Consider the following 12,254-nt stretch of genomic DNA (forward strand, 5'->3'; position numbering starts at 1 on the left):
AGTTCAGTGAGAGGGGTGATCGGGTGAAGCAGGATTTTGGGATGTTGTACCGCTAGATTTTATGGGGAAAAGAACCCTTTAAAATGGACAGCAAAACATTTGGGATAGGTGAGGGGAGGAGCTGTCAAGGAGGACACCTAGGTTTCTTGAGCAGTTGGTGGTGCCAGACTCAGGAAGAGAATCAGGTTTAAGGTTTGGGCACTTAGAAGAGGAAGAAGCATTTCGTCCAGGAGGTAGGTGTTTGAGAAGCCTATGGGCCATCTAAGTATAAGTGTTCCCTATACTCAGAACTCTTTCTTGCCCATGACATTTTTTTTCATGTGTTTTATTTTTCTTTTGTAAAATGTTTATTCATTTTTGAGAGAGAGCGTGAGCAGGGGAGGGGCAGAGAGGGGACAGAGGACCCAAAGCAGGTTCTGTGCTAGCAGCAGAGAGCCCAATGCAGGGTTCAAACTCAACGAATCATGAGATCATGTCCTGAGCTGAAGTCAGACGCTTAACCAACTGAGCCACCCAGGAGCCCCTCATGTCATTTACAGGTGACTTTTACTCCTGAATATCTGAAAGAAATTTATGTTACATTTGTGTATTTGTACAGTAAATTGAATATTGTTCTCTGATTTGCTTTTCATCTCAAAAGATTATTTATATGCATGTAATCATGTTTTTATCCAGGTTCCTAGCATTAATTTGGGTATTTAAGTAAAAACTAAAAGAAAAATTATTTTGGGGCACATGGGGTGGCTCAGTCAGTTAAGCAACTCTCGATTTTGGTTCAGGCCATGATCCCATGGTTCATGGGTTCAAGCCCCACATAGGGCTCTGTACTGACAGTGCAGAGCCTGCTTGGGATTCTCTCCCACCTTCTCTCTCTGCCCCTCCACCTCTCTCTCTCTCTCTCTCTCTCTCTCTCTCTCTCTGCCCGCCTCATCAAAATAAAAATAAACTTAAAAATTAAAATATTTTTGAAGAAAAGTTATGTTGCACAAATAACTAAGAAGGAACATTGGAAAAGAAAAATCTTTAACTTTAAAAGTCCACGTTATCCTTCAAATAGACATCTATTAGCCTGCTGTTGAAGCTCTGGACACATCAGGAAATTCATTGTTTCATATAATTTTGTATCTTTTATCAGTACAGTTTTTGACGTTTCTAAATAAATACCAGAAGCCCACAAGATTTAACAGCAAAAATTAACTTCTGCAGCATAATTTAAACCCATTTTTTTATATGCTAAAGAATTTCTTTTCATAAGAGACCAGTGAAACTTAAAATTTGCTATGTTTAATAGATTCAACTAAATCATGGCTTAGAGCTGTGGCAGTGGTCTGTGAAGACAGTTGACCGTTGGAGATTGGTTAGCCATCTGTTGGCAGTGAGACTGAAGGGAGGTTGCAGAGTAAGGCAGCTCTTGAAAAATCTTCCCGAGTTAGTAAAGTAAGCAAGTTCAAGTTCTCTGCCTGCCTGCTGTTTATCCAGTGCAGTAAGTATTAGAATCAAACAGCAGAGTGGAGCTATTTATTTGGGCTGTACTTTTGTACTAGCTACTTTTTTGTCTTGTTTATGGCCTTAAACATATATAATAACAAAACTTTTAATATTTTCATTCTAATAAGATTTGTGAACTTCCTTTTCATGTTAATTTACCCAGTCTTGAAGGTGTACGCTCGTGTTATCAAATAGAGCTTTGAAGATTTGCACTTAAGTATCTTAATTTTGCTGGAAATTTGACCTAATCAGACAGTAACTGGTTAAAAAAAAAAACAAAACAAAACAAAAAAAAAAAAACATACACACACAACTGCAGTATAAGTAGCAAAGGGATAAATAAAATGTGTATGAAATTCCATTTCAGGTCTGTTTTTGTACTTGGTGGAAGACAACACTGAGATATTTGAGTTTGCTTCGTGAGAGCAGCTGTTCCCACATGCTTACATGATCATTGTTCAGGATCCCCATAGCTCACTTGTGAGCCAACGGATAGCCCATTTAGCAGTGGTTTTGGCAAACTCAGCAGGTCCCACTATTGGCTGATGTTACATCATTTTAGAACAAATTAATACTTACATACCGTTTTATACCTGATTTAATACCATTAAAGTGCAAGTATTTCATTATCTTACTACTAGCCAAAGTTTGCAGTTCAGTTAATAAAATTGTTACAACTTCAATTTTTAAAACAAAGGATGAGTGCAGGGTTTAATTTTTTCTGATAAGTCAGCTAAAACTTTTTTTTTTTTTTTTAACCTGCCACCTGAGTGGCACTCCACTTACCCTGTTTTCAAAGCTAAGCAGATTTAGACTGGTTAATTCTGGCAGGCATTAATTTTCAGCTCCACATCCCTTATTCACTTTCAGTATAAACATACTGCTGTTTGACTTTAATAATATGGCTTGAGTTTATAAAAATGTAATAAGGTATTCTGTATTATGAAATGTATTATGTCTTTGAAAATGTGTTCTATAATCTGTATTTTAAAAAACAATTGAAATAGCATACTTAAGCTTACTAAAAAGTTAGGACATAGAAAAATGTGATAAGAACATATCTACTATTTATAGGATATCATGAAGATTTGTTGAAGAATTATACTAGTTATTGGAGCAGATAGAATCTATCGCTATGTGAAAATTGTGTGTAATGCATTTCATCTAGAGGATACAATTATCTTGATAAAGTTTTACAAAGCTAAACAAATGTGAAAACATTTTAGATGCTTTCATTTTCTTAAAAAAATAAATCTAGGGGCACCTGGGTGACTCAGTCAGTTAAATGTCCAGCTCTTTCTTTTTTTTTAAGCTTATTTATTTGAGAGAGAGAGAGTGCGCGAGCAAGCGGGGAGGGGTAGAGACAGGGAGACAGAGGATCCGAAGCAGGCTCTGTGCTGAGAGCAGAGAGCCTAACACAGGGCTCGAACTCACAAACCATGAGATCATGACCTGAGCTGAAATCAAGTCAGATGCTTAACCGAATGAGCCACCCAGGCGACCCTGAGTGTCCAACTCTTGATCTCAGCTCAGGTCTTGATCTCAGGGTCATGAGTTCAAGCCCTGAATTGGGCTCCATGCTGGGCATGAGGCCTACTAGATAGAATCAAGATAGATAGATAGACAGACAGAAAACCCACTTCATTGACTTTGTGAGGCTTTTATTAATGTGTATTTTTTTGGTTCTGGTATACCTTTCCCCAGTAAAATATAACTATAATTTAAGAACATGATCAACTTATGTTTTTGTTAGAAAAAAATTGTCAAGCATTTCTCTTACTGAGCCTTAAAGTAGAAATTTTTGCAAGTGTGTACTTCAGGAGGATTAGCAAAGAAAGCACTACACTATAAAGGCCAACATTTTGTAAATGTAAATTGCTAGTTTGGTACTACTTTTTTATATTATATGCAATAACCTCCCTCTGGAGCAAGGTTTAAAATGAATCAAGTCCTTGGAAAGGCTTTATTATTCATAAGAATTTAATATTACTGAACTATATAGTTAAACTGAAGCAGAAATTATTAGACCATATTTTATGTTATTAACACCCATATTCTTTAGCATCTTTCCTCTAATTTACAAACCTGATGACTGAGATCCATGTTTTACTAAGATCTGTATATACTCTTATCGCAGCTTTTAAAAAAACAAAATGTTGTCTTTTGTTTTTTTTTTTTTCTCTATAGGAGTACCAAAATCTAATCTCTTGCACACCAGATCATTAAGGGGCCATAAAGACTGCTTTGAAAAATACCATTTGATTGCAAACCAGGATTGTCCCCGATCTAAACTTTCAAAAAGTACTTACGAAGAAGTTAAAACTCTTTTGAGTAAGAAGATAAACTGGATTGTACAGTATGCACAAAATAAGGATCTGGATTCAGATTCTGAATGTTCTAAAAATACCCAGCATCACCTGTTAAATTGCAGGCATAAGCCAGATAAAAAGTTACTCCCACAGTTTGACTCTCAAGTACCAAAGTATTCTGCAAAGTGGATAGATGCAAGCGCAGGCGGCCTCTCAAACTGTTCACAAAGAATATTGGAGCAGCGGGAAAATACAGACTTTGAGCTTGCGGTGTTGCAAGATTCAGGTGCCACTTTATGCCACAGTAGTGTATTGTGGCCTCATAGTCACAACCAGGCACAGAAAAAAGAAGAAATAATCTCTGATCCAGATGCTAACGTCCAGGCCCAGCATCCACATTACAGCAGAGAGGAATGTAAGTAAAATGGGGAGAAAAGTAAAGGTTGCAGTTTTGTTGGCTTTTCTTTTTTTTACATTTTTACATATGTGATATGTCAAGAATTTTGTTCTAGAATTATGGATTTTATAGAGTATTTAAATGACAGGTTCACCCTAGCAAAAATGAGGTGTCTTAAATTCTCCATCAGTTCTCTCAAATACTTCTTAGTATGTCCTAAAGCATTTGAATTCAGTCCCATCATCTTTTTTAATAAATTTAAAATAAATAAATTTAATAAATTAAATGTATTAAACTAAATGGAATTGACAAACAATTGGAAGTTTGAAGTTCATGTAGTTTAGAAGTACATCTTCAACCATTGGCTAACATACATTGTCGCGTTGCTCATCGCTACAAGATTAATCTACTGGGGGTGGCATTTCAAAAGCAAAAAGCTGACATTTCACTAAAGGACAAAGGTAATGTGTGCACTTATTTTAAAGTTGGGAAAAGTGACCCGTTCAGTTTTCATTTACTTCCACAAAAACTCACAGAAACTGAGATAATTCTAATTGACTTTAAGTCAAGTGATTTTAGAACTAGAAGGGACATTGGTGTATCTTTAATGCAACTTCTAAATTCTACACATGAGTTATCTAAGGTTATATAACGAGATAGATCAGTTTTTCAGACTATTTCCACAGTACTTTAGTGTTTTCCCAACTGTGGATCATAAACTATGTAGTGCTTAAGCATAATCAGCTTGATGAGTAGTGGCTTCTAGCAGTTTACCAAGTATTCTTTGGCAAAACTTTTGATTCAGGTGGAGGTGTACTGGAAGTGATGTAAAATATGTTTCTTGCTGTGAGCTGTAGTTAGAATTTGAAAATATCCTCCACACTGTAGGAGTTAATGAATAAATCCTGGAGGACGGGTGAATACTATAATGGCAGTTAAGTGAATATTTTTTTAAATAGAATATTGTATTAGTGATGTAGACAATTTATTTTTCCAGGTTACTGTAGTAATAATTCACATATTTTCATGTTTCAGTGAATTCGATGACTCTTGGTGAGGTAAAGCAACTGAATGCAAAGCTCCGACAGGAAATACAGGGTAAAGACTCAGTGTCAATGTTTTATGCATGTGAAAATTTTGATACAGAAAATCCCTCATGACAGGACATTCTTAACTTTATCTGCATTTAAATTCGGAAAGGGGATTAGAACCCATTGGAACTTCCAGAGCAAAAGATTAAGAAAACGACTTCTTTATGAAATAAAGGGGAAATAAGTTTTTCTTTTTTAAGTAAAAATGGAGACAACTAAACCCATATCTCTTCCTAGCATATTATTATGCCAGACACTGTATGAGTGTGCTTCCTAACAGTTCCTTAAAGTTGTATTAGCCCTGTTTTGTGGAGTTTTTTAAATTATAAACAATGTCAAACACAAAAGTGGTGACAATAGTTTAGTGAACCCCTTGACCCATCTTCACCAGCTTCAACTATTATCAAAAGCATAGCTAATTTCCCCTCATCTCTGCTCATACCCATTCCTTTCACCCCATGCCCAACATGGATTATTTGACACAGATCCCAGACAAATTGTTTTGTCTACAAATACTCCAGGATTTTCTCTAAAAGATAATTTCTTTTAAAGGTAATCACAACCTCATTATCACACCTAAAAAAAAACAACAACAATAGCTAGTAATTCTTTAAACATCATCAAATACAACGCTAACACTAACAACAGTTAATGTTGATATTCCCCTGTTGTTCCCTTTTTTTTTTTAAACAACTGATTTTCATTTTGGTGAGGAAATTACATTTCAGAGACATTAAGTTGCTTACAAAGATCATGCGTTCAGTTAGTAACAGATTAAGGATTATATAACCCCTGCCTTAACTCCATGGCCAGTGGTCTTAATCACACATCAGCTGAGAATAATAAAATAGTAACAATAATAATAGTAATAGCAACTTCTGTTTATCAAGTGCTTATTCTGTGGAATGTACTTTATAATATGACCTCATTTAATCCTCACAGTAGCCCTGTGAATTGCTTAGTATTGATACCAAGATTATACATAAGAGGAAATTAAAGCGTGTAGTTTTAGTCACTTGCCTGAGACTTATAAAAGTGTAGGAACAAGAATTCAAAAATGTAGGTAGTCTGAATCCAAAACCTCTTAAGAGGTATTTCCAGACCTGAGTATTAATGGTCACTTCCTGTCCCATAAGTCATAAATGAACCTATTTATATATTCATCCACCTTTTAAATCTTTACAGAAGTTTTTGAAGAGTTAACACACCAAGTGCAAGAAAAAGATTCTTTGGCCTCAGAGCTCCACGTCCGCCACGTTGCCATCGAACAGCTCCTCAAGAACTATTCCAAGTTACCATGTCTGCAAGTGGGGCGAACAGGAACAAAGTCACACCTACCCATAAACAACTAAACCAGACTTAACATTTCCTTCCTTGGCCCTCCTGCCCCTACCATGTACTGGTCTGCCAGGCATGATAACTTTAAAGAAGTTGAAGAAAGTTATTGGTCCCATTTTTTTATGGTCCTTAAATTTGCAAAGCTGAAGGCAGTATTTAACATCTTTGTCAAATAAAGCAGATCGTTACACTCTAGTCTTCTAGGATTAATCATTTTGGTTCATTTTGGGAATCTTTCTTCCCATTATTACTAAATGGCCCTCCCTAACTTACCACATGTGACTACTGTTACAGTGTGACTTGATTAAACATTTTAATGCAATTCACCTGTCAAAACAATAGAAAATTAAACTCCTTAGATTAGTCTGAACTACTAAAGATAACTTTTAAGAGGGAAGTGGAATTCATAATACACCTCTTATTTATTATGAGCAATATTTTAATATGAAAGTTTTATATATATAAATGCTATTTTAGGTACCTTTCCATTCTCTTTATAAATGTGTATTTGAATGCCTCTGTATATTATATTTACACTTTTCCTGTGTGAATACGTTCACTCATATTTCAGATCACTGCATTTTATTCTCTTAATATACTCTTTTTACTATTGTTTTCCAAAGATAAATGTATTTTGAAGTAGAAATCTATCTAGTTGAATTGTTTTGACTTCTAATAACTCTTAGGAAAGAGGAATTAATAACTTTTTAAAGCAAATATCCAAGAAAAAAAGTACATTATTTTTTTCTAACAAAAGCAGTTCTGAGTTTGTTCAGAAAGAAAATGCTAATCTAGTTTTCATATGTCAGCTTGTCTCTATAAAAGTAAAAGCCTGTTATATTTCATTATTACTTCCATTCTAATGACTTTGATGTGTTAGAATTTGGACAGAGTAAGTCACGCCTCACTTCCAAGTCCAGTGTAACATCTGTCAAATTGAATATGCTGCGAAATTGTTGTCCTATCTTTAAAAAAAAACTGAAAAATTCTTCTGTGTGCTACTTCAGACATAGGTTCAAGAATCCTTAAACTGTCCAAATTCTCTTGTCAATATTACTGACCTGAAAAAAGCATTATGAGGTGTTTTTCTAAACTTTAGAACTTAAAGAGAAAGAGAAGACTGCTTGACACAGGAAAGCAAAACTCTAATTCAAAAAAATAAGCCCATTTTAAAAGGATATTCTTGTAAGTTACCTCTGATGTTTCCAAAGAATTCTGAACTAGTATGTCGTCTCAGACAGCTAGGTAAGTTTTATAACAATGTGTTATATAGTAAAAGCTATAACCAATACAGAATTAAAATGGGCTCTAAATTCTGTTTTGTGTTGGTGCTTAGAATATATTTATGAGGTAAAATCTTTGCTTGAAAGAATCTACAGAAAAGCCCATTAACTTGGCGGCTTCATGCATAAAGATATGAATGACTTCTATTTTAAATTTGGCAGCCTGCTCTGGCTTGGGTCAGTTTAGTCTGAACACAAACAGTATTTGACTAAGCAAAGAAACGCCTCAGTCTAGTAGAAAACAATTTTTTGTAATACTAACGTGTTAAATTTGCCTGAGAGTATTAATTGATATCTCAATTGATTTCATTTTGTTTTCTTTTAAGTCTGACATAACTGCTTTTCAGAGGGAGCTTTTGAAAAATACTTTGAATTTCTCAGTTTTTCGAGGCATCCAAAATGAATTTGAAATCCAGGGAGTGTGGGGATACATTGCCTTAGTTTTGATAAGCTTTAAACTGAACGTGTGCAATATCAAAATCTTTATAAATTTACAAGTCAAATAAAGACATTTCCTGATGATGCCAGTAAATACCTTAGTAAGTGCTTAGTTGTTAGGTCACATTTTTAAAATTTGACTTTACTCTTTTTTGGCATAATTCATCAAGAATGTTTCCAGCCAGTGTGCTTGCACACATTTGTGCTTCTATTTAGATCACTTAGGGACAGTCATAAAAGTTTGGGATGTGTTGCATTTGATATCAGTAGTAGCCTATTTCCAGAGGTTGAGCCATATGGTGCGGTCCTAAATGCAACAGTGTTAATCCAAAGAAAAGTGTTTGCTTTGTTTTTGGCAAATATGTAGCTTTACTAATGAGTTTGGAACAATTGGGTGGGATTGTGCATGTACTAAGTAAGGTCTTAACTGAGGATTCCGATTTATTTCATTTAGATATTTCTACCTAAGCTCTTCAAAGGAAAGATGCTGTAAACAATCTGCGGTGCTGGTACTCATATTAGTCCTTTATTTGAATGAATACTGTAGTGAAAGAATTTTTCTTGAAGGACTTTGCACAATAGTTTATCCAACCATTTGGTAAACTTTGATTCCTTTGTTAGTTTTCTTGATTGAATGAAGATGTAGTTACTGTATATGCTAAAAGGAGGAGAAGGGACAGAGTTGAGTTCTGAGAGAATATGAAATACTACAAATATTGTTACCATCCTTGGCTATTCTTCTGTACAGTTGTTAGTACTTTTTGAGGAAGTTTAGAAGAAAATCTCATATATACCATCAGTTTCAAAAATGGCAAAAGGGAGAAGACGGCCAATCTAACATTTCCAGAGCTTATATTATTAAGGGGAGTGAAATAAAACTGTTTTTTTCATGTTAGATTTCATAATTTTAGACAAATTGGATGGAGTTTTAAAAATCAACTTGAAGTCCAAAGTGATTTTGACCACACGAGATTGTTCACATTAGAGATTAAAGTTTTCAAATTTGTTCAGACTTTTAATTAAGGTAAAAATCTATTTTAATTTGAGGTTATCACCCTTTGACCCTAACATCTAATATCCAAATTAGTCTTTCCTTTTTTTTTTTAAGAAAAAAAAGGTATGCACTTAGGACATCACTTAGGTGATACAGACAGCAAAATAGTGTTTCATTCCATTATGTAGTTCTTAAATGTTGGAGCAAAGAAATGTTCTTAGTTTTTCAAATTTATGCGCAATTCACCACAAAGTGCCCATTTTTACATACACTTGAGAATTATTTTTAAAATAATAAGTTCATGTTGGGAAGTGATTTCAAAAATATAGTCAAAATATATTTTATTGGCGTCTTGACAGGCATCTTGAGATTTCCTAGGGTTTTCATCTGACCACATTGTTTAACACTGAAAATGGTTTAAAGTGCTTTATTTTCTCGTTTAGATATTTTTTACCTTGGCATTTACACTGTTGAGACTTTCAGTTTTTGCTAGGATTTTTTTAATTAATTTTTGAGGATCTATTTGTGTTAATGTTTACCAGTTTTGCTTTTACTTTGTTTTGTATTAATGTTATAAAATTCAATTTAAAATGTATACGCTCTAAATTTAAGTAAGAACTATTAAAGAATAAATTATTTGTATCGCTTAGAAGGAGGTTCAGTTGGTGACCATAAAATTGTGACATAAAAGTTTTCAAATGGGACAGTGTAAAGGTCTAATAGTGTTTCTTTTTTTCTGATTTACTGACAGATATTGCTTATACTGAAGTAAGATATCTGAGTATTTTTAAGTACTTAATAAAAAGTTTAGTACTCTACAATTTTTTTGATTTAATTTTAATTTTAATTGTGTTATTAACTTCAGGTTGGTGGGAATAACTATGGAGGAAATTTGTGGTGAGAATCAGTGAGAGATAAAATCTTCAAAAGGTTATTCTTGCCATGTTAAGTTTTGTGGTGGTAGCATGGGAAAGAGGTTATTTACCAGAATAATAAGGTAATAGAGCTCCAGCACAAGGAAAGGTACCTTGGAGGAGGGCTCTAGTACTGTGGAATAAGTCCCACATCTCAGTATTTCCTTCCATTCACTTCATCCCTTCCTAATTGCCCTTATTATAGAATTTAGTCTAACGTATTACACAACTTGGTCATCTTGCTATGAACCAATCATAGCAAGTCTCTAGCATTAGATTTTTTTTAGCACCTAGCTTGTAACCTACTTTTCCCTATTCTTTTTGGTTTAAAAAGAGTCCAGCCTACAAATGCATTTTAGTAATACTGAATTAGTACACAATTTTAAGCTTACCAAAGTAAAACAAAAAAATCATGAAGATGAGTATTCCCCACCCCCCTAAATTGTTAGTTGAACTTTCCTCAGCTGCACACACAGCAAAGGGAATTTTAGCAAATGTGTGTTTCTTTTTTCAAACTTGTGTAGAATGTTTATTTCCGTCTGCTGCCTCCAAAAGAGGCACTTTACAAAGTATTCAGTAGTGACTTCTGTTTAAATGCTGCCATCCCTACTTTTATAGTCCGTATGTGTGTGTTAACCTTGTTTTAAAGTAGCATATACTACGATCATTGAAGTTATCTCTCTTTGCTGTTAGAAATTTATTTTACAAAATTGTGCTAGGGTCTTTGGGAAAAGAAAATGAAACTACTGGCAAAAAACAAGTTGGTTTTAAGAGGGTTTCAGACATTACTGGCTATTTTTTCTTTTAAAACTGCAATAATTTATATATTTGTATTGTTCTGCTTTGGAACTGTAACTGCATATGCTTGTCTATTTTTAATTTTACAACAATAAAATAAATATTTTGTTATCTGTTAGCTTCAGTGAATTTTTTTTAATACTTATTTATTTTGAGAGAGACAGAGAGTGCAAACAGGGGAGGGGCAGAGAGAGAAAGAGAGAGAGCAAATCCCAAGCAGGCTCCGTGCTGTCAGTGCAGAGCCCAATGCGGGGCTCTATCCCCCATGAATTGAACCATGAGATCATGACCTAGGCCAAAATCAAGAGTCAGGTTTAACCGACTGAGCCACCCAGTGGATATTTTTACGTGTACTTTCTTTTTCTTTCCTTAAATGGATGACCTATATGAAGCGTTTTGTTTTGCAGGCTTAGGGAGTCTATACTTAACAATCATCTTCTAGCAATTTATCTTAATTTTTTGTGAGAATCTCTTTGAGAGTTAATATTCCCTCTGTATCAAGAGCCCAGAAACAGGAAATAAGATTCTTGTGGCTTACTGGGTGTCTGTGCAACTTTTTAAATTGGAGTGTACTTTGCATACAATAAATACACAGGTTTTAAGAGTGGTATTTGAGTTTTAGCAAAGGTACACAACTGTGTAACCATCAACCTTTGTGACCCTTTCCAGTCGTCTTAACTCCCCATTTCCCCTCCACTGTTCTGACTTCCATCACTGTAATTTGCATTTGGCTATATTAGGACTTTACATAAATGTTACACAGGATGTACTGTACTCATTTGCCTTTGGCTTTTTTCATGCAACCGGATGCTTTGAAATTTCTTCCATATTAACAAAAAGATCACTAATTTGTACCCTCTTTTTTTTTTTTCTTCTGACCAGTATTCTATTATTGTATGAATGTATTGTAAATTGTTTATCCATTCACCTGTAATGGACATTTTAATTGTTTCCAGTATGGGATTAATATGAATAAAGCTGTTGTGAATATTTTTAAATTGGCTTTTAAAATAATATTAAAATAGAAATTATTCAAGGTCATTAATTGTGGTTAGCATTATTAATCCAAATATTCACAAATTACAATTTTTCCCCACAAATGATTTTTAAAGTAATGTATATGCTTTTGTGATAATTTATTTATTTTTAAATTTTTTTATTTTAATGTTTATTCTTGAAGGAGAGAGAGAGACAGAGCGTGAGT

The 12,254-nt window shown here is 34.2% G+C and overlaps 1 protein-coding gene across 3 annotated transcripts in view; it reads left to right on the plus strand.

The window, feature by feature from the left end:
- The window catches only part of CUNH21orf91 (chromosome unknown C21orf91 homolog), a 32,233-nt gene extending 21,065 nt beyond the window's left edge, over positions 1-11,168 (plus strand). For all 3 annotated transcript variants that reach the window (XM_040484150.1, XM_040484149.1, XM_040484151.1), the window contains exons 3-5: positions 3,676-4,212; positions 5,230-5,292; positions 6,471-11,168. In XM_040484150.1, coding sequence (XP_040340084.1) covers positions 3,676-4,212; positions 5,230-5,292; positions 6,471-6,637 — 767 coding nt within the window. In that variant the 3' untranslated portion in view covers positions 6,638-11,168. The remainder of the gene's footprint in view (positions 1-3,675; positions 4,213-5,229; positions 5,293-6,470) is intronic.
- Positions 11,169-12,254: the final 1,086 nt, after the last annotated feature.

Source organism: Herpailurus yagouaroundi, unplaced genomic scaffold (assembly GCF_014898765.1).
Source record: "Herpailurus yagouaroundi ecotype Mexico unplaced genomic scaffold, PumYag 162, whole genome shotgun sequence".
Taxonomy (NCBI): domain Eukaryota; kingdom Metazoa; phylum Chordata; class Mammalia; order Carnivora; family Felidae; genus Herpailurus; species Herpailurus yagouaroundi.